This window comes from Schistocerca cancellata, chromosome 11 (genome assembly GCF_023864275.1).
Source record: "Schistocerca cancellata isolate TAMUIC-IGC-003103 chromosome 11, iqSchCanc2.1, whole genome shotgun sequence".
NCBI classification, from domain to species: Eukaryota; Metazoa; Arthropoda; class Insecta; order Orthoptera; family Acrididae; genus Schistocerca; species Schistocerca cancellata.
This window is the reverse complement of record NC_064636.1, coordinates 153739507-153765821: the sequence shown is the minus strand read 5'-3', so window position 1 is coordinate 153765821 and position 26315 is coordinate 153739507. Positions and strand designations below refer to the sequence as shown.

The window sequence follows — 26315 nt, the reverse complement described above, 5'->3', positions numbered from 1 at the left end:
ATGCATCATTCCAATTACACTGACGTTTCAAATGATAAACCTGAAATCATATCTTTTTATAACGCCACAAAAAGTGGAATAGACACGCTAGATATGAAGTGCAGTGTTTATTCTACTAATCGCAAAACAAGAAGGTGGCCGTTGGCTATTTTTTACCACATGGTGGCCATGGCTGGATCAAACGCAAGTATACTTTATGGACTTTTTGGAGAGAAGAAAACCGTATCACGTTTTGATTTCCTGAAAAGAGTTTCTCTATATTTGGTCTACGATTTCGTAAAATCCCGACTGGCAATCTCCAATCTGCCTCAAGAGCTACAAAGTATTATTTCATCTTTAGAAGAAGAGGCAGCAAAAGAAAAGCAAATCGTTAGCCAACGGAATAAATTTGTTGTTCGAGTTGATGAGTGTCCGACGGACACACTTGGTAAAAGAAAAACCTGTCGATTTTGTCCATATCAAAAAAAGAGGAAAACTGCCTACAAGTGTATTTCTTGCGAAGAACCAACGTGCTTGGAGTGTTCACGAAAAGTGTGCAAGACTTGTGCAATTAAAAATAAAAGTTAAATTTTTTCTTTGCATTACATTTTAGTATTCATTTTCTTTGTGTTGTAACTATAATAATGTAAAAAAAAGTATTTCTAAAGGAGTAATGTGTAAACAACAAAACACTGCAAATTAAAGTTTTTCCTAGTAATAAACTTGAATTTACTGGTATTTTAACAAATATTATGGTTCAAAAACCTATTATTATGTTTAATTACACCTTAAAGAGAGAGAGAAGCAACGTAGAAGTGCGGAAAAGTCATAAAAATAGAGAAAAATACACTTTAAATGTCCTAGCGGTCTAGCAGACCGATGTTCCATCTTACCGCCGAGTAAACGATGTTCCGGTTAGAGGGTTAACACTTGAAAAAGGCAATGCCTCTGATCCAGATTGTACACGATTCAGTTTCCTTTCAGATTATGCTGATACAATAGCTCCATACTTGGCAGTCGTATACAGCTCTTCAACAGCAGAAAGGTCGGTACCCAAAGACAGGAAAGTTGCACAAATCACACCAGAACCCAAGAAAGGAGATTGGGGTAATCCGATGAAATGCAGACCCATTCCACTAATGTCGCTTTGCAGTAGGATTTTGGAAAATATAACCTGTTTGAACATTATGAATTGCCTTCAAGACATCTTTTTTTGACAAATAGCCAACACATATTCGGGAAATATAATTCATGTGAAACACAGCAAGCTCTTTATTCCGCAAAGTAATGACTGATATGGACATATGACTTTACATTAATTCCATATTTTTTTAATTTTCAGAATACTTTTGACTCAGTTCCTCACAAAAGACTTCCAATTAAATTGCGTGCCCCTGAAGTACCATCCTAGTTGTGTCTATTGATCCGTGATTTTGTACCAGAAAGGTCACAGTTTGTAATAAGTGACAGAAAGTCATCGAAGTAATATCTGACGCTTCCCAAGGAAGTGTTAGAGGCCCCCCTCTTGTTCCTAATCTACATACATGATTTTGGAGACAATCTGAGCAGCTCTTAGATTATTGGCAGACGATACGGACATTTACCTTATTGTAAAGTCATCAGATAATTAAACCAATGGTGAAGTGATAGACAAGATATCTGTATAGTGTGAGAAATGGCAACTGACGGTAAATAATGAAAAGTATGAAGTCAACCACATCAGTACTCAAAGGAATGTGCTAAATAGCGTTTGCACGATAAATCATACAAACTTAAAAGCTGTGAACTCAACTAGATTCATAGGGCTTACAATTATGAATACATTAAATCATTATATTCATATAGATAATGCTCTGGAGAAAGCAAACCAAAGACTGATTCTTGGCAGACCACTTAGAAAACGTAACAGTTCTACTAAAGAAAAGGTATACACTATGCTTGTCTGTCCTCTTGTGGAGTATTGCAGTGTGGTGTGGAACATCAAAGAAGGGCAGCTCGTTTTGTATTCTCATGAAATAAGGGAGACCGTTCTATGGATACATGAACTGGGGTGGTAATAATTAAAACAAAGGCATTTTTCGCTTTGGCAAGACTTTGTCATAACATTTCAATCACGAATATTGTCATCAGAGTATGATAGTTTTTTGGTGCCCATCTATGTAGGGAGAAATTATCATCATTGTAAAGTACGAGAAATCAGAGCTCATTTGGAAAGATGTGGGTGTGGAATGGTAGAGAAGTAGATTAAATATGATCGTTTGATGACCCTCTGCCAGGACCTTAATTGTGAAAGTACAGAGTAATCATGTAGATAATCATCATCATCTTACATATGTCTGTGTTTGTTACCTTAAGACAGTTAGGTAGTGTGGCTGAAAATGATCTCAGAGCCAGAGGAGGCTTGCCAGTTGCACTTCACATATTTGGCAACAGTATTCTAATTACATTTTCCGGAATACCACAGCAATAACAGCAAGTTGCTTCAGTATCTTCATCATCAGCACTCCCATTACACTGTGTCATGGACAAAAAGTAAATTGAATATAGAAAATCGAATGCTTAGCAGTGATATTTCTTTTTTATTTCAAATACTTACAGTCGATGTCTTCATCAGTCAGTGTCACGATGCAAATGCCGTAAGAGTGCTGTGATAGATATTTTAAAAAGAAGTCCGACCTGCTGCTGATATAATAGTAACAAAACATAATGAGAATTACAGGTGATGAGTTCTTAAACGTTTCATGTACGGACAGGCACTTTAAACAATTCCAGCATATGCAAAACTTCATACATGGTAGTTGTAGTAATGTGATATGGCATGGGTTCAGAGATGTGCGGTGCACGGGGAAAAGAGAGTGCTTCATGAAAGTTGCTGGAGCACTGGCCATCGGAGTGGAGGTGCTCATGGTTAGATGTTTATGCTCATGCCAGTGAAATATAACCTGCACCTGACCTGCATTGGAATCTTTGTCCTGTGAAAGCAGAGCACAGGGGCACTTGAAATTGGAGGTGATACATGTACAATTAGCAGAAGCACAGGGAGGAGGCAGGTGGGTGTACTCATCCCTTTCCTTCTCGCCTCCCCTCCCAGATCGACTTGGACTCCTATGCACCTCAGGTTCTATCCCCTTTCCTGTCCTCTCTCCCACTCCCTCCCCCTCCTACTCCCTCCCTCCCCCTCCAACTGTCTCCCTCCCCCTCCAACTGTCTCCCTCCCCCTCCAACTGTCTCCCTCCCCCTCCAACTGTCTCCCTCGCCCTCCAACTGTCTCCCTCGCCCTCCTGCTCTCTCCCTCTCCCTCTCCCTCGCCCTCGCCCTCCTGCTCTCGCCCTCGCCCTCCTGCTCTCGCCCTCGCCCTCCTGCTCTCGCCCTCGCCCTCCTGCTCTCTCCCTCGCCCTCTCCCTCGCCCTCCTGCTCTCTCCCTCGCCCTCTCCCTCGCCCTCCTGCTCTCTCCCTCGCCCTCGCCCTCGCCCTCCTGCTCTCTCCCTCGCCCTCGCCCTCGCCCTCACCCTCCTGCTCTCTCCCTCGCCCTCGCCCTCGCCCTCCTGCTCTCTCTCTCTCTCTCTCTCTCTCTCCATCGCCCTCGCCCTCGCCCTCCTGCTCTCTCTCTCTCTCTCTCTCCCTCGCCCTCGCCCTCGCCCTCGCGCTCTCTCTCTCTCTCTCTCTCCCTCGCCCTCGCCCTCCTGCTCTCTCTCTCTCTCTCTCTCTCTCTCTCTCTCTCTCTCTCTCCCTCGCCCTCGCCCTCCTGCTCTCTCTCTCTCCCTCGCCCTCGCCCTCCTGCTCTCTCTCTCTCTCCCTCGCCCTCGCCCTCCTGCTCTCTCTCTCTCCCTCGCCCTCGCCCTCGCCCTCCTGCTCTCTCTCTCTCCCTCGCACTCGCCCTCCTGCTCTCTCTCTCTCCCTCGCCATCGCCCTCCTGCTCTCTCTCTCTCCCTCGCCCTCGCCCTCCGGCTCTCTCTCTCTCTCTCCCTCGCCCTCGCCCTCCTGCTCTCTCTCTCTCCCTCGCCCTCGCCCTCCTGCTCTCTCTCTCTCTCTCCCTCGCCCTCGCCCTCCTGCTCTCTCTCTCTCCCTCGCCCTCGCCCTCCTGCCCTCTCCCTCGCCCTCTCCCTCGCCCTCGCCCTCTCCCTCTCCCTCGCCCTCGCCCTCTCTCCCTCGCCCTCGCCCTCTCTCCCTCGCCCTCGCCCTCTCTCCCTCGCCCTCGCCCTCTCTCCCTCGCCCTCGCCCTCTCTCCCTCGCCCTCCTGCTCTCTCCCTCGCCCTCGCCCTCCTGCTCTCTCCCTCGCCCTGCTGCTCTCTCCCTCGCCCTCGCCCTCCTGCTCTCTCCCTCGCCCTCGCCCTCCTGCTCTCTCCCTCGCCCTCGCACTCCAGCTCTCTCCCTCGCCCTCCAGCTCTCTCCCTCTCCCTCGCCCTCCAGCTCTCTCCCTCGCCCTCCAGCTCTCTCCCTCGCCCTCGCGCTCTCTCCCTCGCCCTCGCCCTCGCGCTCTCTCCGACGCCCTCGCGCTCTCTCCGACGCCCTCGCGCTCTCTCCCACGCCCTCGCGCTCTCTCCCACGCCCTCGCGCTCTCTCCCTCGCCTTCGCCCTCCTGCTCTCTCTCTCTCCCTCGCCCTCGCCCTCCTGCTCTCTCTCTCTCCCTCGCCCTCGCCCTCCTGCTCTCTCTCTCTCTCCCTCGCCCTCGCCCTCCTGCTCTCTCTCTCTCTCCCTCGCCCTCGCCCTCCTGCTCTCTCTCTCTCCCTCGCACTCGCCCTCCTGCTCTCTCTCTCTCCCTCGCCCTCACCCTCCTGCTCTCTCTCTCTCCCTCGCCCTCGCCCTCCTGCTCTCTCTCTCTCTCTCCCTCGCCCTCGCCCTCCTGCTCTCTCTCTCTCCCTCGCCCTCGCCCTCGCCCTCCTGCTCTCTCTCTCTCCCTCGCCCTCGTGCTCTCTCTCTCTCCCTCGCCCTCGCCCTCCTGCTCTCTCCCTCGCCCTCTCCCTCGCCCTCACCCTCTCCCTCTCCCTCGCCCTCGCCCTCTCTCCCTCGCCCTCGCCCTCTCTCCCTCGCCCTCGCCCTCTCTCCCTCGCCCTCGCCCTCTCTCCCTCGCCCTCGCCCTCTCTCCCTCGCCCTCGCCCTCTCTCCCTCGCCCTCCTGCTCTCTCCCTCGCCCTCGCCCTCCTGCTCTCTCCCTCGCCCTCGCCCTCCTGCTCTCTCCCTCGCCCTCCTGCTCTCTCCCTCGCCCTCGCCCTCCTGCTCTCTCCCTCGCCCTCCTGCTCTCTCCCTCGCCCTCCTGCTCTCTCCCTCGCCCTCGCCCTCCTGCTCTCTCCCTCGCCCTCCTGCTCTCTCCCTCGCCCTCGCCCTCCTGCTCTCGCCCTCGCCCTCCTGCTCTCTCCCTCGCCCTCCTGCTCTCTCCCTCGCCCTCCTGCTCTCTCCCTCACCCTCCTGCTCTCTCCCTCGCCCTCCTGCTCTCTCCCTCGCCCTCCTGCTCTCTCTCTCTCCCTCTCGCCCTCCTGCTCTCTCTCTCTCCCTCGCCCTCCTGCTCTCTCTCTCTCTCCCTCGCCCTCCTGCTCTCTCTCTCTCTCCCTCGCCCTCGTCCTCCTGCTCTCTCCCTCGCCCTCGCCCTCCTGCTCTCTCTCTCTCTCCCTCGCCCTCAACCTTTTGCTCTCCCTCTCTCCCTCGCCCTCGCCCTCCTGCTCTCTCTCTCTCCCTCGCCCTCGCCCTCCTGCTCTCTCTCTCTCTCTCTCTCTCTCTCTCTCCCTCGCCCTCGCCCTCCTGCTCTCTCTCTCTCTCCCTCGCCCTCGCCCTCCTGCTCTCTCTCTCTCCCTCGCCCTCGCCCTCCTGCTCTCTCCCTCACCCTCGCCCTCCTGCTCTCTCCCTCGCCCTCGCCCTCCTGCTCTCTCCCTCGCCCTCGCCCTCCTGCTCTCTCCCTCGCCCTCGCCCTCCTGCTCTCTCCCTCGCCCTCGCCCTCCTGCTCTCTCCCTCGCCCTCGCCCTCCTGCTCTCTCCCTCGCCCTCGCCCTCCTGCTCTCTCCCTCGCCCTCGCCCTCCTGCTCTCTCCATCGCCCTCGCCCTCCTGCTCTCTCCCTCGCCCTCGCCCTCGCCCTCCTGCTCTCTCCCTCGCCCTCGCTCTCGCCCTCCTGCTCTCACCCTTGCCCTCGCCCTCCTGCTCTCACCCTCGCCCTCGCCCTCCTGCTCTCACCCTCGCCCTCGCCCTCCTGCTCTCACCCTCGCCCTCGCCCTCCTGCTCTCACCCTCGCCCTCGCCCTCCTGCTCTCTCCCTCGCCCTCTCCCTCGCCCTCGCCCTCTCCCTCTCCCTCGCCCTCCTACTCTCTCCCTCGCCCTCGCCCTCCTACTCTCTCCCTCGCCCTCGCCCTCCTACTCTCGCCCTCGCCCTCCTGCTCTCTCCCTCGCCCTCGCCCTCCTGCTCTCTCCCTCGCCCTCCTGCTCTCTCCCTCGCCCTCCTGCTCTCTCCCTCGCCCTCCTGCTCTCTCCCTCGCCCTCCTGCTCTCTCCCTCGCCCTCCTGCTCTCTCCCTCGCCCTCCTGCTCTCTCCCTCGCCCTCGCCCTCCTGCTCTCTCCCTCGCCCTCGCCCTTCTGCTCTCTCCCTCGCCCTCGCCCTCCTGCTCTCTCCCTCGCCCTCGCCCTCCTGCTCTCTCCCTCGCCCTCGCCCTCCTGCTCTCCCCCTCGCCCTCCTGCTCTCTCCCTCGCCCTCGCCCTCCTGCTCTCTCCCTCGCCCTCGCCCTCCTGCTCTCTCCCTCGCCCTCGCCCTCCTGCTCTCTCCCTCGCCCTCGCCCTCCTGCTCTCTCCCTCGCCCTCGCCCTCCTGCTCTCTCCCTCGCCCTCGGCCTCCTGCTCTCTCCCTCGCCCTCGGCCTCCTGCTCTCTCCCTCGCCCTCGGCCTCCTGCTCTCTCCCTCGCCCTCGGCCTCCTGCTCTCTCCCTCGCCCTCGGCCTCCTGCTCTCTCCCTCGCCCTCGGCCTCCTGCTCTCTCCCTCGCCCTCGGCCTCCTGCTCTCTCCCTCGGCCTCGGCCTCCTGCTCTCTCCCTCGCCCTCGGCCTCCTGCTCTCTCCCTCGCCCTCGGCCTCCTGCTCTCTCCCTCGCCCTCGGCCTCCTGCTCTCTCCCTCGCCCTCGGCCTCCTGCTCTCTCCCTCGCCCTCGGCCTCCTGCTCTCTCCCTCGCCCTCGGCCTCCTGCTCTCTCCCTCGCCCTCGGCCTCCTGCTCTCTCCCTCGCCCTCGGCCTCCTGCTCTCTCCCTCGCCCTCGGCCTCCTGCTCTCTCCCTCTCCCTCGCCCTTCTGCCCTCTCCCTCCCCCTCGTGCCCTCTCCCTCCCCCTCGTGCCCTCTCCCTCCCCCTCGTGCCCTCTCCCTCCCCCTCGTGCCCTCTCCCTCCCCCTCGTGCCCTCTCCCTCCCCCTCGTGCCCTCTCCCTCCCCCTCGTGCCCTCTCCCTCCCCCTCGTGCCCTCTCCCTCCCCCTCGTGCCCTCTCCCTCCCCCTCGTGCCCTCTCCCTCCCCCTCGTGCCCTCTCCCTCCCCCTCCTACTCTCTCCCTCTTACCCCCTCTCCCTCTTACCCTGTCCCTCTCCCTCTTACCCTGTCCCTCTCCCTCTTACCCTCTCCCTCTCCCTCTTACCCTGTCCCACTCCCTCTTACCCGTCCCTCTCCCTCTTACCCTGTCCCTCTTACCCTGTCCCTCTTACCCTGTCCCTCTTACCCTGTCCCTCTTACCCTGTCCCTCTACCTCTGTCCCTCTCCCTCTGTCCCTCTCCCTCCTACCCTGTCCCTCTCTCCCTCTCCCTCTGTCCCTCTCCCTCCTACACTCTCCCTCCTACCCTCTCGCTCCGCTCCCACCCTCTCGCTCCACTCCCACCCTCTCGCTCCACTCCCACCCTCTCGCTCCACTCCCACCCTCTCGCTCCACTCCCACCCTCTCGCTCCACTCCCACCCTCTCGCACCACTCCCACCCTCTCGCACCACTCCCACCCTCTCGCACCACTCCCACCCTATCGCACCACTCCCACCCTATCGCACCACTCCCACCCTATCGCTCCACTCCCACCCTATCGCTCCACTCCCACCCTATCGCTCCACTCCCATCCTATCGCTCCACTCCCATCCTCTCCCTCCCACCCTCTCCCTCCCACCCTCTCCCTTCTACTCTCTCCCTCACTCTCTCCCCAGTCTCTTCCCTCGCTTTCCATTTCTTATGCAGTATCCACACACCAACAGGGATGAGTGTGCGGTTGTGTGATAGTGATTCAAGAGCCATGAATTATTTCGTCTCATTTCAGGCCATTTCATTCTCACATTTTCTTGCAAGTGTTGTGATACATGTAGCACAATCAAGTTTGTCTCTGTGGCACAGATTCGTGTTGAACTAATCACCTGAAGTAATCGAAAACTATAAGCCTGCCCTTATATTTAACCTAACCTGACAAGCTATTTTTGGTATTCGAGGATTGTTCCTGGCCCATTTTAAAGATAGAACCTTGGTTTCAACATCATAATGAGAGACCTACTCCTCATCACCATTTATGATCCTCTTAAGCATCATCTCATTCTCGTTTGTGAGATTCAAAAGCTCTTCACAGATTATGAGATGAACTGTGTGATGAAGTTGGCTGCAACACGATGCATTCCAAGGTGCTGTGTCAGGATTTCATGAAATGATCCAACAGAAATGTTAGTCTTCTGCAGTCTCTCTGACAGTTATTCTTCTATTGGGATGCGCAATTTCTTTCACGCCCCTAACATCAGCATCACTGGTACATGTTGTGAAGGGTATCCTGAATGAGGGTCATTTGTAAAATGTGTCTGGCCACATTTAAACTATGTTAACTATTCGTAAAACTGAGTATGGCTTAAGCACTGACCACTGTAGGGTTCGTGCATCAGTTGTGTCTCTAAAGGTTTTCTTGATTTTCATGCAAAATTTAATGCAGGATCATAGATTTTCTGACTCTGCCATCTCGAAATTCGCAAACTGTGTTGACATATTCTACTCAATACAGCACTGAACAATAACAGACATAAAACAATGAAAATTCTGGCACACCCACATTAAACACAAGCATGTGCAGGGATGCCAGCTGCATTTCGCTCCAAGACGCAATTGGCGCGAAATTACGAATGTTATGGAATTTTTTGAACAGCCCTTGTATATGGCAACTCCACCTCTTTCCATAATGTGTCTACTTACATACGCTGAAACCTTACACCCACCTAAATTATCTTCTCCACATCTTTGATGATATCGTGTTTGCACAGGCATATTACATCTATTTCACTCTGTTTCTAAATATTCTAAACGAAAAAAAAGCTCATCTGATTCAATGTTTTAATCCTGACATTCTGATGCGATGGACTAACATTATTTTTCACTGTACTTTCATGAGAATGTGTAGTACCCACCTGTCTGATATTCTCATTAAGCTTAATTTCTTTCAGTGTCGAATCATTGGTCACTGATCTTAGCCTAAAAAAAGAGGTACTTCCCTGAGTTTCAGAACTCCGCTTAAAAATTTTGCTATCATCACGACCAATTTACCCTTTTCTTTCCTACTGAGATGCAGGCCACACCTTGTGAAGTCCCACCTGCTAATAGTATCAATAGGAACTAAAGGCATGCCTGACAAAGTAGCTGCCCACAGCAGCACCTTCCTGACAAAACTGTTCAGTTGGGGCAAGCCTAACACCATGAAAGCAGGAGCCAAGCCCACGTTTGTAAGATTGGGTGCAGATGATATTTTAGCAAGTTGTACTCAATATTGTAGACCTGACGCATGTCAATACTGGTTCCAGTTCCACCCATTATCACATCGTCTTGCTTTGTGAAACCCTTGCACAGTGATCCTACATTCTGTCACTAGGCTAAGACATGCACTGGGCTTGCAGATACTTGTCGCCTGTAACTTCTGAAAGAAAAAACGATTGCTTCCTTGCATAAAGTTCGTGTTTCTCTACATCAGGGAGCAACAATGGTGGTTCAGAGGGTTATGCCAGTTTTCACAGCCTTCATCTTCCCTCTAGTTTTTGAATGTCCACGAGCACCCTTTGGCCAATTTTTCGGCTTTGTCCATGTCTCTAAGCTCATACTTTTGCCACAGTGTCATTTCCACCATAGGTGCCTTCCGAATAGCATAATAAGCAATGGGTACCTGACAGACAAGGTCATATGGTAATGCTGTGCTTAATCCATGCTGCTGTTGGCATGGCTTTGCAAATTTGTTTTTACACTCACTATCCAACATTCACTTGTGCACCCTGAAAGAAGCAATGTTTGCTAAGAGAGCAGTCATTTTCATTGATCAGTATGGCAATTTTTATTTCTGAGTTAAGATGACTTCGTTCCAAAACACACAGAGCTAGCACATAGTGTTATACTAGGTAAACGGATTTCTTTATGACCTTAAAGACAAAGCGAAAAGAGAGGAAATCTTACAGCTCTGAACTTTACTGAGAATATTTGCAGAAGTGCAGTCGATGGAAACCTGTGTCAAGGAAAAGGATTTCGAAGATGTGTAGAAAGATGTTCGTCATTGTACTATATTGAAATTTCTTGACCATGGCGAGTATCCTACAAGGAAAAATGTAGATGTTTTAAATTGTAAGATACCTTTGACAGGGGGTCACCAATCAAGAGGAAGAATCCTGAAACCTTTGGGATACACATACAACAAATGGTATGACGAAAGATGCACCCCAATAAAGGTTCTGATAGTGTAGTAAATATTACTACTTCCCTGAGATAAATTCACAGCATCAGGAAAGGAAATAATCGTTACCATATTATTTATTTTGGTCAGACGTGGCTCAATCAAAATAATGCACTAAACATATGACAGAGTTCAAAAAGCTATAATAGGGTGAAAGTACTGTATGGCAAATGAAACACGCTTACAGTCATGCAGGATGATCTGGACATGGCTTTACCAAAAGCTATTATTTACCTGCCCCAAAACCAATGATTATCATGAAGAACTTAGCAGTGGCGTATTTGAGCCCTTGTGTTTATCTTTATTGACTGTATTCAATGAGGACTGTCCAATTGTCATCGACAATGCCAGTTACAATTCCAGAATAAAGTAGAAACTTCCTAGTTAAAGAACAAAGGAGGAGGAAATTACACATAAGCTTGAAGAGAAAAGTAAATTTAATGCTGCTATACTAAGGTGGAGATACTGGAGGTTGTCAGGTGTCATTGCCATCTTTATAATCGATATGAACTTCGCAGCTTGGCAACAGAAATGGAACACACGATTGTGAGACTGCCCTATTTGTGCAAAAAAGGTGGACATGGTATCATTGAGCGGAAGGGAGGGGGAATGAAGAGGCAAGGGGAGTGGAGTGGGAAGAAAAGCAGAGGAGAAAGGGAGTGGAATGGAGAGGCAAGAGGGAGGGTACTGCGTGAGTAGAGGGGAGTGGGCAAGTAGAGGTCATAGAGGGGACTCCATACGTTAAAATTAAAGACAGTATGAGAAATTTTGAAACAAAAAAAATATTGTGTAGAGCGACATACAGAAACGTGCCTGTGTGCTTTAAACTAAATGATTGTAGCTGTGTATAGGTCCCCATTGGGAAATTTCCAGCGATTTCTGAAGTACTTGGATTCTTTATTATGCAATCTGGCAGTCAGAGAGAAACAAATTATTGTTTGTGGGGTTTTCAATGTAGATATTCTGAAAGAATCTGATAGACTTTAAAGTCTGACTTCTGTCAACATGACATTGGTTATTGATTTTGCTGCGTAGGTAGTACAGGAGTATTTAAGTGGAAGAATGCAGAATGTTGAAATTAACAGTACATAGTGTGCAACTGTAACTGGGGGAAGTATCAAGAAGGGTGTTCAGTTTTGTTCCCCATGTTTTCTTAATATATATTAACGAATGCACACTCTATATTCATGAAGATGCAAAGCTAGTTATTTTTCTGATGATACTGTAATCACACCCAAGAAACAAGAATTAACTGAGGAAATTGTGAATTATTTCTTTCAGGAAATTATGAAGTTGTTGTCTGCAGATAGTCTCACAATAAATTTTGAGAAAACACAGTATATACTGTTCTGTGCAGTAAATAGCATAATACCACTTCTTAAATATAGATTTTGATCACAAATCTGTTGCTAAGCAGAATATTCGAAATTTCTGGGTGAGTGCATTGATGAGAAATTAATTTGGAAGAGCACAGTGATGAGCTGATGAAACATTTCAGTTCAGCAAGTTAAGCGATTAGGGTTATTGCAAATTTTGGTGACAAACATATCAGTATACTGTCTTTAATTTTAACATATGGAGTCCCCTCTATGACCTCTACTTGCCCACTCCCCTCTACTCACGCAGTCCCCTCCCTCTTGCCTCTCCATTCCACTCCCTTTCTCCTCTGCTTTTCTTCCCCCTCCACTCCCCTTGCTTCTTCATTCCCCCTCCCTTCCGCTCAATGGTACCATGTCCACCTTTTCTGCACAAATAGGGCAGTCTCACAATTGTGTGTTCCATTTCTGTTGCCAAGCTGTGAAGTTCATATCGATTATAAAGATAGCAATGACACCTGACAACCTCCAGTATCTCCACCTTAGTATAGCAGCGTTAAATTTACTTTTCTCTTCAAGCTCATGTGTAATTTCCTCCTCCTTTGTTCTTTAACTAGGAAATTTCTCCTTTATTCTGGAGTTGTAACTGGCATTGTCGCTATGCCTATTTTCATTCACTGCTCTCATATAGCATCAAGTTTTGGGGAAACTCATCATTAAGAGGAAAAGTACTCATTGCACAAAAGCAGATTAGTTGTTGGAGAGCACCCAAGATAACCTTGTAGACACCTATTTAAGGAACTTGGGATATTCGCAGTACTTTCACAATATGTACATTCACTTACTAAATTTGTTATTAATGACGAATCACAGTTCAAAGATAACTGCAAAGTGCAGTGGGCTAAATCTGACTTTGGCACAGGAAGAGGTGAATTATGCTGCCACAAAAATCTTTGATCGTCTACCAGATAGCCAACCAGCATCTAAGAACAAATCAAAAGAATTTATGAATGATGACGTTGTCTCCTCAGTAGATGAGTCTTTAAATATGAAATACTTATTGTAAAAAAATTGCATTGTGTTAAGAAACCTAATGTTAAACTGACAAATTCCACATCACAAAATGTCATATTCATGATCTGTGGATCAGGTGTTAATGTAATGCAATGTAGTGTAATATCATGAAACTAGGCAAGGACTGTACATTACTCTATAGTTACTATAATTTGTATCTTACCAGCTGCAAGCAAAATCATGTTGAAAAGTGGGTTAGCATATGGTTTATCTAGGTGACAGACTGCAAGAAACTGAGTGACTTCCTGCCTGGATTCAAAAGGTTCCGCCCTGCTCTGTACACTATGATCGTTGCAATGCATTAACTACCTGTACGCCACTGCAACATTTGAGCAGTGCATATTTTATTTTCTAGGTCATTGCCGCTCCCATCACTTAAGAAATATATATATATATATATATATATATATATATATATATATATATATATTTAGCCGGCCGCGGTGGCCGTGCGGTTCTGGCGCTGCAGTCCGGAACCGCGGGGCTGCTACGGTTGCAGGTTCGAATCCTGCCTCGGGCATGGGTGTGTGTGATGTCCTTAGGTTAGTTAGGGTTAAGTAGTTCTAAGTTCTATGGGACTTATGACCTAAGATGTTGAGTCCCATAGTGCTCAGAGCCATTTTAAAAATATTTTCAAGTTTTAACTACTGCTTTCACCAGATGACAGTATATTGGATGTGAGTGGTGGGCAGTGGCTACAGGGCAATGTTCAACGTTACTATGTTATAAATAGCGTATGTGAGTACTTTGTTGTTTCATTCAAAAAACTGGCTATTTAAAAGTTTAATGGACACTTCAGAATTGGGGGATAAAATAGTTTATATGAGCTCATAATATATTATTTTTTGTACAGATTGCCTGAGGATGCACCAATAACTGGTGCGAAACCAGTCACAAATTTAATAAAAATTATTCATACAGCCAGTGCGGAATTTTCTTTGAAAAATTGTCGAAGTTTGGCTGTGGTTGCCTGCTCTACAAACCAGTGTGATAAATTAAGTCTGGAATGGTCTTATTAGTTGTGTTTAGAGGACTCTAAAGTTGATAGTCAGCACTTGCCATCTGTAGATCGCGAAAGCTTCAGTCATCTTAGTAATATCTAAAAGGGTTCACTAGACCTCTGTGCTGTGTAAGTTGTCCTATCTGACAGCAGGTGTATAAGAAATGTACCTACATAGGTACCAGACATGCAAATATTTTTTGAAGACTGAGTTCAGAAATCAGTGGGATAGAATATTATGCATTAACCTGCCGACTTGGAAATTTGGATGTAAGACCATTTCATTGTTTCCTTCTTAAACTACAATTTGCAGTTCATCATTGACACAATGTGTAACACCATAAGCAGTTATTACTACTAACCAGTAAAATGAGTACCCACAAACATTTTGATCAATCATAAAGTAAATATATTTTATTAGACATTCAGACTAAATGGTTCTAAAGTCTATGTACATTAATGATGTACATTGTCCAGTAAACAAAGATCAGGAAAAGGTGAAAGCTTCAGAGGTCCCTTAAATTTTCTCTTGACCACAAATTGTTTCCATAAAAGAATCAGAGAGGCAAGGATGGAGTGATACTGTGAGGAAGGATGTTGAACATTAACAGTGATTTCACCTTCCTATGCATTATAACAAAAGAAATAATAACCTCACTTTCAACTTGGGCAGAAAGTCACACCAACATACGTAATTGAATTACTCCATCAAAACACAGGTAACAGCAAGGGATATGTAGCCCATAGCCCAGTGCCCAGTCTGTAACTTAGCAAACATACAAGGTGACAGTTATTGAACTATATGAAAAAAAAATCGTAAATTAGTTGCAAACTACAGCGTTCACAGACATTTATTCAAAATGTAAACTTCTCTACAGATGTCTGGATTTATGTTATGACATGTTCGATATGGCTGCCATAATTGGCGATGATGTGGCACAGCCAAATAGCAAAATTCTGCAAGACCCACTGAAGTATTGGAACACCAGTATCGTCGATGACTACCTGAACATATGTTTCCAGCTCAGAAATGGTTTTGGGGTTACTGCTGTACACCTTGTGTTTAATATATCCATACAAAAAGGACTCAAGTCTGTTCAGATCTGGACGAGGGATTTTTTAGATATCCAGCAATTTTTATTATTTTATTTTTCAGTAAAATTTTTGTAATTTTGATTCCTAAGAACTGATATACTAATTAAAAATTTTGCTGTAGCCCACCACTGCAGAATAATACTGCAGCAATAAAACAAAATCGGGGGAATATCACCAAAATAAATCTCTTGTTGCAAAGAAAATGCGCTATTCACAACAACAACCTGTGCACACACACAAGCACCTGCTGACAACAGTGTTAAGGATTCTGCAATACTTCGTAACAACGAACTGCTTTCAATGAGTCTCATTCCTGGGTTCATTTTGATTAGTGATGTCATAATTGCTTACATTTACAACTGGACAGGGGAAATATTGCGAATGTTGGTTTCAGAAACGTTAATTTGAAAGTAAATTTCATTTTATGCAAGATGTGATGTGTGACAACGTGTGATGAATTTCTTAAATCAATAGATTCTCATTCAAAACTTAACGCTCCTGTCCAGCCATATGGAAAAATTCTGGGCCCAGAAGACCATGACATAATTCTAAATTTTGACTGCACATTTGCATTTCACGTATCTTGAAAAGGTAATACACAAACGAAAACAAGGATTCGAGTTTAGTCTTTCATATTTATTTTAGTTCTTTCACTGATTACAGATTAGGCAATAATGCTGGCAAAAAGTATAATTGCCTTTCAAAACCAAGTGTGAAGTAAGTTCTTCAGCGATCTATGTAAAAAAAATCAAAGTGCTCTACAGAACACGTAAGGAATGAAGTGTCCGGTGCACATAAGTGAAATTTATTATCGTGCTCGTCAGAAATATTAAGCTGCTGCAATTGAAGCTGATGATCTTGTAACCATACTCTCGGAAAATCAGCAAAAATTTTTCGAAAGTCAAAATTATGTATGAAAACTTTGCTTTTATTGTGGGTGTACTGATGTATATTAATTTAAACCATTAACTTTTCCTATTTGTGTGTTTGCACAGCGTAACATTCTTGTTGTTACTGGCTGACTACATAACGTTTCCTATGCTCTGAATATCTGCTGTCATTGGCTGGCGAGATCATGTGACACGAGCTATGCTTGGTCGACAAAAGCACGTAACAATCTTTATTTCAGTGCTTTGGAAGCTACCATGATGTAATTGGTGGAATTCGTGTTCATACGTTTGTGATACGAAATTATCTAGTGCATATGTTTCCACACATCAAAGAATTTTCAAAAATGCTTCGATTTTTGCTAGTCCATTATAATTATCCGGGTTGTTGTGCCGTGGTCGGTTGATGAATTCCGTGGTGATTCCCAACGTTTCGTCTCCGACTGCGGGAGACATCTTCAAGGGGATACGTAGCTCGATGGAAGGTCCAGCACACCCACTGGCTCGCTACTGACTGCCTCTAAATTCCGTGTCTGCGCGCTCCCGCGCCGCAGCGTGACGTCACGTGTTTTGAAAACGTTAGTGCAATTGGCCGCTGTCCGTCGCCGTCGATCGCCGTTGCCATCACCCAGTAGTGGACGGGTGGTACACGTCTTCTTTAACACCGGCATCCATATACCGTTTAATTTGACGCCCTCCTCCTTTCGGTTGAAATTATTTGGGTGTTTAGCGATTTCGATCGCCTCCCTGTAGAGCCTTTCGTAATATCTGCTCGTGACCGCTAGTACTTGCGTCTCCTCGAAACGAATATTGTGGTTCCCTGGCTGGAAAGCATGCTCCGCAACAGCTGATCGTTCCGTTTCTCCTCTTCTACAATTTCCCTTGTGCTCTTCCAAACGTTTAGGAACAGTTCTTTTAGTGGTACCCACATAAACATCACCACAGCTGCATGGGATGCTATACACTCCAGCTTTTTCCAATGGTTTGCGAGCGTCCTTGGCAGGCTTAAGGTATTCCTATATCTTCCTGGTGGGCTTGTAAATTACTGTAATATTCCGCTTCGTCAAGATCCTCCCTATTCTTTCCGTTTCATTTTTAACAAACGGCAGGAAAACCTTAGATTTTGCAGTAGCCTGTACGTCAGTATGATTTCTGCGTGGCTGCCTCAACGCACGTTTTATTTCGGCGGACGAATATCCGTTCTTCATTAGTGCATTGTGGAGATGTTCCATCTCAGCGTCGAGCAACTCAGGTTCACAAATATTTCTAGCTCTGTCCGCTAACGTCTTGATAACACCCCGCTTCTTTTGTGGGTCGTGGTTCGAATCCCGGTGCAAATAACGGTCCGTGTGCGTGGGTTTGCGGTACACTGAGTGGCCCAAACTACCATTTTAGTTTCTAAAAACAAGCACATCGAGGAAATGTAATTTGCCGTCTATCTCCTCCTCCATTGTAAACTGAATTCTCGATTTTATACTGTTGAGATGTTCGTGGAACCAGCTTAGTTCCTCCCTACCATGTCTCCACAGCACAAACGTGTCATCCACGTATCGGAACCATACATTTGGTTTCTTGCTGGCAGTACCTAAGGCCTGTTCTTCGAATTTCTCCATAAAGAAGTTTGCAATTACGGGACTTAGGGGGCTTTCCATAGCCACGCCATCCGTTTGCTCATAAAACTGTTCATTCCACTTGAAGTATGTGGTCGTCAAACAACACTCAAACAGTTCTAAAATATCGGCAAGAAAAATTCGATCCAGCTGTTCCAATACATCATTAAGTGGAACCATAGTAAACAGCGATACCACATCGAAGCTGACCAATATGTCCTCTGGCTGGACCACTATGCCATTCAATCTGCTGATGAAATGTGTCGAATTCTTTATATAAAGAGTCCGAACGGCCCACGTGTGGTTTTAACAGCGTAGTCAAAAACTTGGCTAACGAGTATTTGGGCGAACCAATGGCACTTAGTATCGGTCTTAACGCCACATTTTCTTTATGAATTTTGGGCAATCCATAAAGCCTCGGTGGTAGCGCAGTCGAATTGTAGAGACCTTTCTGTACACTCTCTTCAATGGAGCACTTTATATTAACCGCGACACAGTTCCGAGAACGTTGTTAGTGGGGTCCTTATTCAGCTTCCTATATGCTTGCGGATCCAGTAGATCAGTAATTTTTCTCTGATAGTTCGCCACATCTATAACCACCGTTGCGCTTCCTTTGTCAGCTGGGAGAACCAAAATACTCTCGTCGTCATTCAGGAGTTTTAAAGCTCTTCTCTCACCCACAGTTATATTACTTTAAAACTCCTGAATAACGAGAATTTCGTCTGGTTATTTTCGTTTTAAACCACGTTTACATGATCATTTCTTTCCTTCTGGTGAATAGTGTAATTTTAAATTACTAACAGTTACTGAATATGTAATTTCTTATACACTTTTATGAATTGCGGCCTATAGTACTTGATTTATGGACACTCAAATATTGTTTCTTTCCTGTTTGTATATCAGTATTTAACATTCTTCTCCTTACTCTTCAGATTGACTCAGATTACTGGTGGGAGCTGTGGCATATTATGTGAGGAAACTTATCACCATGAGCTAGTCCAGGATAAGTTGGTGATAGACATGAAGACGTCAACAGACGAGTGGGGTCCCAATACAGAAGATGTGATTATTGATAAGGAGTGCTCAGATGCTACCCGATATGACTGTAGTACAAGGGAAAAGGAATTTCATGTATATAGCTGTAATTTCTGCCTACAAAGCTTTCCTTCCAAATACAGACTCATAATGCATGTGTTTATGCACATTGATGGTACGCAACCACCTTTGTATGTTTGTAAGTGGTGTGGTGAGGTATTTCACAGTAATGTTAGTTTGAAAAAACATTTGAGAATGAGTGAGAATTCTGTCTTACCTGCTAGCAACCATGAAAAATATGGCGATAGTGATCATCATCAAAGCAGTATCTTCTTGGATAGTGAGCCAGAAGTTTCTGTTACAGAACACAATGAGCAGTCTTCGTGTAAGGAAACTTCGAAAGCTTCAAAGAAGTCCTCTAATGACAGGCGTTACACACATATGAGAAATGATACGGAGAAATCAAATGATTATGGAGCTTCATCTACAGTTGTTAATGTCACTCCCCAGGCTGATCCACTTACTGCAAACAGAACCCACAAATGTGATATTTGTGGCAAATTGTTTGCTAGGTCATGTGATCTCAAGAGACATGCACTGATACACACTGGGAAAAGACCTCACAAATGTGATATTTGTGACAAATCGTTTGTCCAGTCATGTCATCTGAAGACTCACATACTAATTCACACTGGAAAGAAACCTCACAAATGTGAAATGTGTGGGAAATGTTTTACTATGTTAGGTGATCTCAAGAAACACACATTAATTCACACTGGAAATAAACCTCACAAATGCGAGATTTGTGGGAAATGTTTTACTATGTTAGGCGATCTTAAGAAACATACATTCTTCCACACTGGAAAGAAACCTCACAAATGTGAGGTTTGTGGGAAATCTTTTGCTATGTCAGGTGATCTCAAGAAACACACATTAATTCACACTGGAAAGAAAGTGCACAAATGTGACATCTGTGGGAAATCTTTTGCTACATCAGGCAGTCTCAAGGCACACGCTTTCATTCACACTGGACAGAAACCTAACAAATGTGTTACCTGTGGGAAACCTTTTGCTACGTCAGGCAATCTCAAGAAACACACATTAATTCACACTGGAAAGAAACCTCACAAATGTGAGATTTGTGGAAAATCTTTTGCTATGTCAGGCACTCTCAATAGGCATGTATTAATTCACACTGGAAGAAAGCCTCATAAATGCGTAATCTGTGACAGAAGTTTCACTCAATTGAGTACTCTCAAGACACATGCATTACTCCACTTGAGAAAGAAACAAGTAGGTGTTAGTTTAAGCAAATAGGTATCCCTGGATGGTGCTCTCAAGGCCTGTAAAATAATGGATGTAGCAGGGAGACAATAAATGGTAATGGCTGTGAAATAACAGTAGAGTGTGGTAGAACTGTGAAAAAAATGTGTAATTATGTGTACTTTAGAGTGGTAGCAGATACAATGGCAGTATAAAAATCCCTATCTGCAGCTTGAAATGTCAAGAAATTGTATTGCTAAATATGCCTCAAACGTGAATCAAATATGTTTCTGTCATTAACACTGCTATTTTTTCCTATCGATCTTGAGACAAGAGGATTCTGAATTGTGATAAATCCTTACTTTCGTCAGTAATCGTAAGTAGCATGCAATATTCAGTATAAGGCCAAGGAAATGTGATGACTTTCTGATTATTATCCCTAACATAGTCATCATGTATTACTTGTAACTCTGCATTTTACAAACAATGTCAGCAATTGGGTACCCATATATTATGGCAGTTCCTTCACTCAGGCTAGTAAACTCAACACTGGAGAAACATGATTATGGCAATTATTTTACTCAGGTATGTTTTCTCAAGAGATTTGCTCTGTGTGTCATTAATAGTGTATACATTTGTTCTGTTAGTACTAATCCTGCATTAGTAAATGTAACAACAAATATAACAACCTGCTTAATAGCATGATTGTCCACGTTTGGAACACAATGCGTAGACAGTTCTACATGATAGGGACTTGACAAGTTGTTTACATGTTTCTGGAAGTATGTTGCACCAGATGTTTCATTAAATCTTATTTCATGTACTTAATTGGTACTGATTGTTAAATCCTACCTCATTGGTTTTGTCCTTATCTAAGTGGAAAGTAATGCTCTCCAATTTTGAAAAATAAGAAAAATGACAAAATTGTACAATGTAAACAAACTAATACCTATTAGCATCCAATCTCCTAATGCTTAGTCGTAAACGAGAGTCGTGACTGAATTGTGCCAGGATCCAAAATCCACTTAAGTATAAAATTACCCAACAGCTGCTGCTCATGCACCACTGGTTTTGGTGATCTCAATAATTCACAATATCCTTGATTACATATGATCATATAACCGATCTGAGGACAACTACAGTGACTGGGAGAGTGATGACACCAAGGCAACCACTCAATGTAGGTATTCCAGCTTACTCCACTCAGTGATGTGTGCAGTGTCGTGGTCAATGGTAACTTGCAATTTTCCCAAGCTAGTATTCATCAATGGTTTGCAGAAGGCGAGTCTTTGATTTTTTTGGTAGTGTAAGCAGTCTGTCGGTTGGGTGCCAGCATAAAAGGTGTTTCAGGGAAATTAACAGAAAAGTTCAAAGCTATTGTGTGTGTAAGTTAAATGAACAGATAACCTAATGGTGGGTGTGATACATTATAATAAGAAAGTTGAATAAAAGTCTGCTGTTAGAGAAAATCAATAAGTCAGATGCGTAATTGTATGGCCAGAGCAGAGAACTGCTACAATAGTTGGCTGTACTACCAAATACTGTAATTTGTTCGCAGCGGGCATAAATAAAGGTTTGTGCATTGCAACAACAGTGCAAGAGCAAGGGAATTCTTTGGTTTCCTCTAAAATTAATGCAATTTCGCAATTTGCGACAGTAGTGAGGGTAATAAAGTAGGATGCTTGTAATAATTAGTGTGAAAGCACAGTTGAAATTCGAACTACATGACAGTGTGATGTACAACCCTTGTAAACAATCAGGATATCCGTTGCCAAATATTACATTCATAAGCAGCTACACAGGCGACAGGGAAAGAGAAGACGATAACACTAAGATTTGCAACTGGTGCAGATTATTGACAGGGATAGCTGCACTGTTAACACATCTATCGATCTTGACAGTTTTACAATAGCAGCAGTGCAATAATACAGCAAGGTTGATTCCTACATGGAGTTGGTCATTTTCTTGTGTACTGATGCATGAAATGAATTACTAGTTATGGTTTTCAGGAAGGTTTCCGCTGGCACTAAGTTAGGGCTGAGTCTCTGTTGCAGTTTTGGCTGAATGGTAGGAGCAAGGTGTTAACATGCAACTGTTGCATGGCTGCTGTACAAAAAAATCTGTGAAGCTTTGGTTATTTCCAAAGTAGCAGTCAGTTTGCACAGTTCCCTGTGTATAGTTATTAAGTCACGCTGGATCGCGTTTTTAAGTCCCAAATGTTGCCGTATTGGCACAGTGACTATATTATGGATTTGTCAGTTGGTAGCCAAAAGGTTATCATCAGTGTGAGTGAGCCGCACATGCCAGGATACTAGGATTTCATGACACTGCGTAACAATGAATCAAGCTTGCTGGGGAGCTATCAGCATCAGTATGATCAGGGGTACCACATTTGTTTTCAGAACAGCTGCACTTCCATTAAACCAAAGTTGCATAGCATGGTGGAATGGTACTTTGACTAGTTGTCCACAGGATGAACAGTGTCTGTAATGTAGTGAAGGAAAATTAAATCTGTGAAGAGACAATGATGGTAGTACATATTGTCTGGTCGTTTCTGCTTGAATGCTGCAAAAGTTAGCACTCATGTGGAGGCAATTGCAACAGGGACCAAGGTTCGATGCTTCTGCAGTCAAGATGATTGATCAGCAGTATTTATAGTATGTTCACAGGTGCTAGTTGTCTTGAAACTTTGCACAAGTTTAAAAGTTTATTATTCTTTCTAAAAAATAGTGATAATTTATGTCGAGTAAAGCTGAACGTTGAGAGGACTGAATTCACAGCCAGTTGTGTTTGGGATGCTTTTTGAAAGAACAGAAGACGTCATAGCCTGGTATTTTGCAGAATTAGGTCAATGGTTGGCTGATGTGTATGATTTACTGTAGTTATGCTAATTCTGAACTTCGTTGGTAAACCAAATGCGAGTTTCTATCCCCACTTCTCTGAAAATCTAATGAGAATGAAACCACATTTTGGAAGTGTCCATTATGTAAACTGGCATGAATATGGAGATGTTAGATTTAGGACAAGGTTGTCAAAATAGGAGACCTACCCAGTAGTGATAACTTTCTTTGTGAGCTATGGGAATGAATAGAGAGCTTCGCTGTTAGGAAAATGGCCAAACCAGCTTCAATTGCCTGTATCGAAATTAAAGTTGAGAGATTCGTTACATTTATATAATGCATTAAAATATAATGGAAGGTGCAATAAGGATCAGAGGTGAACTACGAAAGGAATCGTAACCAACTGTCCAAGCTCGTGATGGCTCAAGCAAACTGGCGTGTCGTGCACCACACAGGATACCCTATACAGGGTGTTACAAAAAGGTATGGCCAAACTTTCAGGAAACATCCCTCACACTCAAAGAAAGAAAATATGTTATGTGGACATGTGTCCGGAAATGCTTACTTTCCATGTTAGAACTCATTTTATTACTTCTCTTCAAATCACATTAATCAGGGAATGGAAACACACAGCAACAGAACGTACCAGCGTGACTTCAAACACTTTGTTACAGGAAATGTTCAAAATGTCCTCCATTAGCGAGGATACATGCATCCACCCTCCATCGCATGGAATCCCTGATGCGCTGATGCAGCCCTGGAGAATAGCGTATTGTATCACAGCCGTCCACAATACGAGCACGAAGAGTCTCTACATTTGGTACTGGGGTTTTGTAGACAAGAGCTTTCAAATGCCCCCATAAATGAAAGTCAAGAGGGTTGAGGTCAGGAGAGCGTGGAGGCCATGGAATTGGTCCGCATCTACCAATCCATTGGTCACCGAATCTGTTGTTGAGAAGTGTACGAACACTTCGACTGAAATGTGCAGGAGCTCCATCGTGCATGAACCACATGTTGTGTCATACTTGTAAAGGCACATGTTCTAGCGGCACAGGTAGAGTATCCGGTATGAAATCGTGATAACGTGCTCCATTGAGCGTAGGTGGAAGAACATGGGGCCCAATCAAGACATCACCAACAATGTCTGCCCAAAAGTTCACAGAAAATATGTGTTGATGACGTGATTGCACAATTGCGTGCGGATTATCGACAGCCCACACTTGTTGATTGTGAACATTTACAATTTGATCACGTTGGAATGAAGCCTCCTCCTTAAGGAAGACATTTGCATTGAAATGAGGATTGACACATTGTTGGATGAACCATTCACAGAAGTGTACGCGTGGAGGCCAATCAGCTGCTGATAGTGCCTGCACACACTGTACATGGTACGGAAACAACTGGTTCTCCCGTAGTACTCTCCATACAGTGACGTGGTCAACGTAACCTTGTACAGCAGCAACTTCTCTTACGCTGACATTAGGGTTATCGTCAACTGCATGAAGAATTGCCTCGTCCATTGCAGGTGTCCTCGTCGTTCTAGGTCTTCCCCAGTCGCGAGTCATAGGCTGGAATGTTCAGTGCTCCCTAAGACGCCGATCAATTGCTTCAAACGTCTTCCTGCTGGGACACCTTCGTTCTGGGAATCTGTCTCGATACAAACGTACCGTGGCATGGCTATTGCCCCATGCTAATCCATACATCAAATGGGCATCTGCCAAATCCGAATTTGTAAACATTGCACTGAGTGCAAAACGACGTCGTGATGAACACTAACCTGAACACTAACCTGTTGATGCTACGTACCGATGTGCTTGATGCTAGTACTGTAGAGCAATGAGTCGCATGTCAACACAAGCACCGAAGTCAACATTACCTTCCTTCAATTGGGCCAACTGGCGGTGAATCAAGGAAGTACAGTACATACTGACGAAACTAAAATGAACTATAACATGGAAATTTAGCGTTTCTGGACACATGTCCACATAACATCTTTTCTTTATTTGTGTGTGAGGAATGTTTCCTGAAAGTTTGACCATACCTTTTTGTAACACCCAATGAACTGAAAAAAGGTGTTCACAATAGTAAATTTTGTAAAAGGATTATCGTCTTTTGACTGTTGAGGGACTTAACTGGTCCATGCCAGTCCTAATTAAATTAGGTGATAAAAACAGATGGCAGAACATGATAGTATAAAGTGAAAAACAGAAATACATTAACAGGAAAAGAGGTGACATCATGCACTACAACTATGGCAACTTAGATTTAATCATAAAGGGATGCAAAAGGAAGGGCAGGAGCTTGTTGCTTGATGAATCAGACGTTTTTCGTCATCGCATCAGCCTATCAAGGTGTAATGAACATACGAGTGGTAGGAATAGAAGTGAGTGTGCTGTTGCCATACAACATTTGTGTCATGAAGCCATAGAATTTAATTCTGCTGCTATAAAAGAATGCCAAAGCAAAGGTGGTAAAGGAATATGAAATGTGCAGAAACGCCTATAGATAAATCAGGTAAGTAAATGAATTTAAAGAGGCAAAACATTTAAAGTTTTTCTCAGTGATGCAGTGCTGGCAAGTATTACATTAGCTTTGTTGGTGTGTAAGGCACTGGGGTGTGTCCAACTGTACAGCTATTTATAGTGTACTACATTTGAATGCATAATGTGGTATGTATTAGTGCAAATAAAAGGGACACAAAAGTAACATGTATCAGTAATGTATGCCTATCCAGATACACGGCTCTTTTGGTTAGTGACAGATGGGGAAGCACAGAGCAGCTGAACAGATTACATGAAGCATTCTAAATCGTTCCATAAACGGAATGGAGGTCATTAGATGAGTTGGCATTCACATCATCAAAATAGCAGAGCCTAAGTGGCAGGTAAAACACATTACTGGAGGACAAATGCACAAAATTGTGGGTTAGTGAGTGTTAAATTAGAGTATGAATGTAATTGATAACATTGGTGGTGGCCTTATTGGGAAAAAGACTTCATTATTCATATTTTTCTTGAAGGAGTCAACAGACCTGAAATTTGGTGTAGTGCCAGGTGCATCAGCCAGGAACTGCTTGGGAAATGTGGTTCTGTACTGCTGAATGTCTCATTTTATTCGATGGAGGATGTAGATAATGTCTGAGATCCCCTCTTGCACAATGGCGACGAGTAATGTAGGACAAGGGTTCATAAAGATCAAATGGAGGCTCCAGTATTATTATAAAAATGTACTAAGCAGATATATCCCCAATGGCAGATCAGTGTTCAGACTGGAAACAGTGTGGAACATTATTACCTGTGTACGCATAATACCCAAAGCATTGTCAGTGGTAAGTGAAACATTATGAGGCAAAATAATATGATAGTGTAGGAATTAGATATAGTTACTCACTCAGGGAACTGTCTTTAAGTGTCTAAGAGGCAATGTTGTGTTTCATAGGTGATTGTGTTGTGTGTGAGTGGAGGCACTACTGCCATAATTGAGGTGTTGTAGTTCTCAGTGTGCAAGTGGGACACATATGTTTTTACTTGACAGCAAGATGACAGATG

The 26315-nt window shown here is 45.1% G+C and overlaps 1 protein-coding gene across 3 annotated transcripts in view; it reads left to right on the top strand.

The window, feature by feature from the left end:
- The window catches only part of LOC126108760 (zinc finger protein 99-like), a 178169-nt gene that overhangs the window by 103984 nt on the left and 47870 nt on the right, over positions 1 to 26315 (top strand). For 2 of the 3 annotated variants that reach the window (XM_049914108.1, XM_049914107.1), the window contains one exon: positions 18562 to 20816. The exons of the other annotated variant lie outside the window; for it this stretch is intronic. In XM_049914108.1, the coding sequence (XP_049770065.1) occupies positions 18562 to 19981 (1420 nt within the window). In that variant the 3' untranslated portion in view covers positions 19982 to 20816. Of the gene's footprint in view, positions 1 to 18561; positions 20817 to 26315 lie in introns of those variants that run through there. 3 annotated transcript variants of the gene reach the window in all.